The following is a 6,588-nucleotide window of genomic DNA, read 5'->3' on the forward strand; positions in this document are numbered from 1 at the left end:
TTCCACTTTAGCATCCAGTTGGTGACATTCGGTTCCTTAACAGGGTGGCGCAGTGGTTCTCATCATTTCTCAGTTACTTGGGTGTGTCCCTGAACACCTCCAGAGATCTGTGTGCTCCGGTTTTGGTTCTCTTTACCACAAGCTGTTACAGTATTAACAGCATTATAGCAGCATGAGATAACAACTTGCTATTATTCATTGCCATATGACGCTCAGTATCCAGCTCCCGTACGGGGATAAAGTTCATCTTCATAAGAGAAAGAACTTCTATAACATTCTTGTCACCACAAAAGGATTGTAGTAACGCTGTTGAATGAAAGTGTTTACCCTATTCTCATGAGGGCCTCTCTTTAAGCTTGATGTGCAAATAAAAAATACCGCATTTACTCTATTGTAACGCGACCACGATTGTAACACGAGGGGTGACTTTTCATTGTGTCCTGGAAGAAAAGATAGTTATTTCGGTATTCAATTATAACGCGAGGGTAACCTATAGGTAGCAGAAATCTGCAAAAAAACTTACGTTACATTCAAGTAAATACGGTATGCTGTGTTCTCTCTTTACTCTCTCCCATGTACAGTTCCCGGCTACCGAACCATGATACTCAGTGTGTGGCAGCTGGCAGTGAGGGTGACGGTAATCGCGAGTGCGTTCGTAACACTTTCTGACTGCATTCGGTAGACAGCAGTTCAGTATGCAGCTCCTGATGGTACCGGTGGAGCTCCAGATGCCATGGCTTCAAAACACTGCACTCACATGCTGCGCCGCGCAATGTAGCTGGCACTGGTGTGCGCGTGCCATGAAGGGCTGCATCTTCTATGCATGAAACAGTAAAATGAGCCAGTGAGATGGCTCTGTATTGAAATATGTAGATGAACAATTCTACAGCTGCAGCTTACCATTGAGCTTTGCAGTGTGTTTTAGGTTTTAGGCATACATCTCTATTCAACGCAGAAATTTGGGCTAGTTGGTGGGAGATCTCATTTCAGGAGATAGCTCTGTAAAAGGTGCAATGTTAAGGCAACTATGATATGCGCAGAAATATTACCCAAGATTTTACACATTAAGTGTTATGAAAACAAATAAGCACCATTAAAGCATAACCTAGTTGTGGTAACATAGCTAGCTCAAAAATAGAACGCAATGCAGTACCGCATTTCATTTTGTAACAATACTTTAGGCCTGATGATTTTGCTTCTTGTTGTGTTCACTGTTAGTAATATTGTGTTTTCCTCTTTCTCCCCGTAGGTGTATGTCGCCAAACATCAAAGGACCCTGGTGTTGGGTGGAGAACTTTATATTGTGAACCCTTGTTTTCGTATTTAACATGTGATGTTACTTTTTCCTGATCACTGAATCTTGTAATTATCTTACATTTTTGCTACCAATACCCTCAGCACATTGCTTTGACATGTTGACGTTTTTGTTCTCTCAAGGTCCTATTATATAGTCATGGTATATACTAGAACCATGAGCGATAAAACTGTTGGTCACCTAATGTGTTCCTCTGCTTACTCACCAGGATTTCCAAGCCTAATGTTGCAGTTTGCACCATTTTGGCGAAGGGAAAGGCAATCCTACATGTTTGCTTATAATAATAATAATAGTCATAATCTTCAAAACATCACAGATCGTTGCCACATGTTAGTATGCTAAGCATAATTGCCAAGAGTGAAGTTAAAATGCTAATCAATAATGCTGAAAGGGATATTAAGCAAAACTTTTGCGGCCGAGAATTTCAGCACATTTGAAAGCTTGGGTGCTGAAACCACTTGGCGCAACCTTGTTTCCAGGCAAAAACTAGCCAAAAATAATGAAGTTTGTGGACTTTTCACAAACTGCCACATCTAGCAGCTGCGTCGTCCGCCTTTTTGGTACAGTGATTATGGTGCTCAGCTGCTGACACTAAAGTCATGGGTTCGATTCTAGCCACTGCAGTCACATTTCAATGGAGCCGAAATGCTAGAGCCCAGTGTACTGTACAATGTCAATGCGTGTTAAGGAACACCAGATGGTCATAATTTCCGCATTCTGGTTTCACGAGATAGCTGTGTAAGAGGTGTGACGTTGGACAACTACGATATGTGCAGAAGTATTGCCTACCGGAGACTTATGCACTAAATTCTATGAAACCAAATAGTGACCACCAAACAAAAACCTGGTTGTGATGACATAGCTAGCCCAGAAATCCCAATCGAATACTGCATTTCATTGAGTCGCAATGCTCGCAGGCCTGCTGATTTTGCTTGTGGTTCTGTGCATTCTTAATAATATTTTCTTCTATTTCTCTTCCTAGGTTCAAGACACGAAACATCTAGGGAGTCTGAGGTCACTTTTTGGATACAGAACATGAAGTTGTGAACTCCTGTTGTCTGCATTTTTTTTATATCTGAGGTCATTTTTTGTTAATGGCTGTAGTTTGTAATTATCTTGCATCTTTGGAACCTATTCTGTCAGTGGTCTGCTTGCTGCACAAATTTTTTCTTTTTCTGTTTTGCTCATGCATTTTTTTTCTTTCACTTCTGCAGTATATTCACTTATAGGAGCCTCTGTGTTATTAGTCTTGTCTGTGTGATTCTAGAGCACAGAGTTTAGGTATTGCACTTGAAGGTTTAGGTATTACGATTTTTATTTATTTTTTCTACAACTGCTTTAAAGAAAAACACGTTGCTGAAAAATCTTCTTTGATTTTGCTAGGTCTTTTTAAAATGACAGCAGCATTTTGGGCTAGTTGGTGATCCATGACATCAAAGAAATTGCTCGACGAAAACACAGACAGAAAAAAGACAAGTACAAGCAGAGCGCAATGCAATGGGCTGTGTTTGTACATGTCTTCTTCTTTCGGTGTTTTCGTCATGCAATTTCTTTGATGTCTTTTTAAAATCTTGTATTTCTTGAAACACGTAAGAATAGAATCAAAATTGCATGTTTCTTCCTCCTCTGTATCTGTATATTTATTTGTGCTCTTATTTGACACATGATGGTCCTAGGAATGTTTTTTTTTTTTTTTTTTTCAAGGAAGGAATCTGCGCTGTGTGTACAAAATTTAGGTAACACTCTGTTCGCCCATTTCTTGCCTGTTTTGCTATACAGTGTTTTTTTTTAACATGAAATCGTTTGTGTGTTACTAACAGCGCAAAAAAGGACGAAGGACCAGGAAGAAACACAGACAGGCGCTGACTTACAACTGAAATTTATTTGCGAAACGAGACAGAATATAAGGAAACGGCACGTGGACAAAAAAGATTGCAAAGCACTTATTTGCAAAAAAAAAAAACCAAAACAGTGTTAACAGCCCACATCACTTGCGGTGGTCATGCGCACGGGACATGTACCGAACTTCTTTTTCCATCAAGGCAATGGACAGGACACTCACGCACTTATCGCCGAGTTTCGCGATTTCTGCAGCCTCAATTATTTCCCGCGTTAATTGAGAAGCAGATCGCCCCACCACACGGCACCTCTCGAATAGGGGTTTACACTCAGCAGAGTCACACGTGCTGCACTGAAGGGCTAAGTGCCCACTGTTCATTCGCCGAACATTGTTGCTATGTTCGCGCAACCGGTCGTTCACACATCGGCCAGTTTGTCCGACGTACTGCTTTCCGCACGTTAGCGGGATGCTATAGATCACGCCCGCTTCACATTCCGTGTAACGGTTTCTGATGCTTCACCTGGCAACCAGGTTCCTTCTTTTCTAGAGAAGTAGTTTTTGCAGCCAACCTGGAAAGCTTCTGGGGAGCACTAAATGCCACGCGAACATTAACGCGTTTGGCTATCTTTTTAGACCGTGGGAAACACCGTAGACAAAGGCATAACGGCCGTCTTCATTTTGGTACAGTCAGAAGTACCAGATCCCCGCTCACTGAGGTTATGGTGAGACTTGTGACTTTTTAGTATAGTCTCAGCCACCGAAATGACCACATGCCTTGGAACGAACTATGAAGGGCATGCACGCATGACTTCTCTAGAGCATTCTTGATGCACATCTTAACAATGCCTCGTTTCACTAATTTGGAATGTGCCGACTGGTAAGGCAACAGTGGCTTCCGAGCACGTGGCTCATAGCTCCAGCAAGTATGGTTAGGGTGGCCATGCAGAGCGATGTCGAGAAACCGCATGTTCCCATCTTCTGGCTTTTCGTGCGTAATGTCCAAGGGATCCAAGCACTTTTGGAAAATGTCTAAAATAGCCCCTACGCTTTGATCAAACGCCTTCTCATCACATTCAAGGAACACCAAGAAATCGTCCACGTAACGGAAAATGCGCACACAAAGAGACGGTACATGCTCCAAAATATTCTTATCACACTGCGCCATGACCAGGTTACTAAGCGCTGGAGCAATACATGCCCCGATACAGATGCCCGTTCTTTGAAGAAAAACTTTTTCATTCCACGCAACAAACGTAAAACGTAAGTAGAATAAAAGCATCTCCAGAAAGCCACTTACGCTAACACCTGCCTTGTTTTGAAAGGGAACTGCTCCCTTCCCCATGACTTGATATTAGAATGTGTCGAGAGGCAAATTGATCAGTTTGGAGCAGTTCCCAGCAGCTCGTCAAACGGGTGGTATAAGCCACCAGAGTAGTCTAGTAACACTGGTCTCCCCCTCCGTTCGCCTCGTCCGTGTGAGTGGGGGACATTTGTGGAGACTTCTCCTCGCGAGCTGGCGCCACTAGGCTCCGCCTTTATCCCCCGAGCATTTGTCCCCCGTCTGAATACCCCTTAATAGGCATCCCCCTCCTCTTTGAGCATTAGTGCTGAATAGATAATAGGAAGTTCTACTTGTGTTGTTCTGCTCTATGCTGTTGAGAGTATTTATTTGTTCACGTATGCTAAAGGCCCAATTAGCATACATTCTGGTATTTATGATTTTAGTGCATGCTTATATGCATAATGAGAGGTCAAAAAAATAAGGTATCGTTGCACAACAGTGGAGGACAAGATATTATGTCGAGTCTATTTTCTTAGTTACAGTACTGGTCTATTTCATTAACTTGATCCTTTAGCAGTCGCATGTGTGGATATCAAGCAAATTTAAAAAGTTGGCCTCTGTCCTTTTTTTTTTGGTTATACTGCTGTCAAGATCTTTTCCAATCATTGAGCGTCAATCAGCATTTCATTAATTTCAGTTCTTTGATAATTGCGGCTACATCGGCTGCATTTTCATAGAAGTGGAATGCAAAAACACTTGTGTATTTGGCTACACTAGGTGGTTTTAAATTAATACTGATTCCACTACTACAAGATTACTCATGAGTGCGGGGTATAGTTGCCGTCTGAAAAAGATCAATAATTTAAATTTAATGTCTTAAATGGGAAGCAGCACTTGACTAACCTGTCTTCATCGTGCAGCATTCGAGCCATCCAGCAGTCCTGCAAAAGAACATGGTGAGAAGCCACACCAAGAAAGTGCCCACTACTGTAACTTTTGCGACTATAAGACAGAGCGCTTGTGGGATATGAAAAAGCACACCATGTTTCACACAGGAGAGCGACCGCATAAGTGTCACCTATGCACCCAGAGCTTCTCAAATAGCGACAGTCTGAAGAAGCACCTGCGAACCCACACTGGTGAACGGCCATACAAATGCCACCTATGCTCCGACAGCTTCTCGCAAAGGAACACATTGACGAAACACCTGCGCATTCACTCAGGTGAGCGGCCATACAAATGTGACATATGCCTCAAGAGCTTCTCGCAGAAGTCCACACTGGAGTGCCACATGCGCATCCATACGGGCGAGCGCCCATATCAATGCCACGTATGCCTCAAGAGCTTCACAAAAAAGAACACACTTAACGACCACATGCACATCCATACAGGCGAGCGGCCGTATCTGTGTCCTTCATGCGCCGAGGCATTTGTGCAGAGAGTGCACCTGAGAAGACACCTCCAGCGGCATGAATGCGAGTGATTATATCGGTAAAAGTTCTACTGTGCAAACTTTCTGTGAAGACTGGTTGTTCCACAACACTACGGCAGTGCCAAGTTATGTAGGATCACATAAAAGCTGTGGGTCTATAGTTGTGACACCTCGGCCTCATTATTGTGAGCAGAGCGTTGTTATGCACGCAGTTAAGTGTCACATCATAATTTTTATAGCGCTTAATTGCCATGCTCTTCATTCACCAGTTCATTATTCAGCATGTAATAAGCTCTCTGAAAATGTGTATTTGTACTGATGGGCTGCCTCAGCTCTGCTTTGTCAACTCAATATTCTTTGTGCATTCACTCGAACACACATGTAAAATTGGCTCCATTATACCTCTAAGGAGACCATCAGCTTTGCACACATATATCATGCAGTATTTATTTGTTAATTTATTTTAAATACTACCATTCTCAGCTGGCACCATGACAGATACATGGGCAGAACAGAGATACAGCATGTATCTCTGTTCTGTGTTATCTACAAGATGCATGCAATGTGTAGTAATTAATGGCTCCCAATCTGAATATGTTACTGTTACCTTGGGAGTCCCTCAGGGATCTGTTTTGGGGCCCCTGTTGTTTCTAGTGTACATCAATGATATTGCTCGAGATGTTTCATGCAAAGTGCGCCTGTATGCAGATGATTGTGTG

The 6,588-nt window shown here is 42.6% G+C and overlaps 1 protein-coding gene across 1 annotated transcript in view; it reads left to right on the forward strand.

The window, feature by feature from the left end:
* Window positions 1–6,010, forward strand: part of LOC119383756 (zinc finger protein OZF-like) — a 31,466-nt gene extending 25,456 nt beyond the window's left edge. The window contains exon 3 of the mRNA XM_037652056.2: window positions 5,358–6,010. Coding sequence (XP_037507984.2) covers window positions 5,358–5,920 — 563 coding nt within the window. The 3' untranslated portion in view covers window positions 5,921–6,010. The remainder of the gene's footprint in view (window positions 1–5,357) is intronic.
* The last annotated feature ends 578 nt before the right edge of the window (window positions 6,011–6,588 follow it).

This window comes from Rhipicephalus sanguineus, chromosome 2, assembly GCF_013339695.2.
Source record: "Rhipicephalus sanguineus isolate Rsan-2018 chromosome 2, BIME_Rsan_1.4, whole genome shotgun sequence".
Taxonomy (NCBI): domain Eukaryota; kingdom Metazoa; phylum Arthropoda; class Arachnida; order Ixodida; family Ixodidae; genus Rhipicephalus; species Rhipicephalus sanguineus.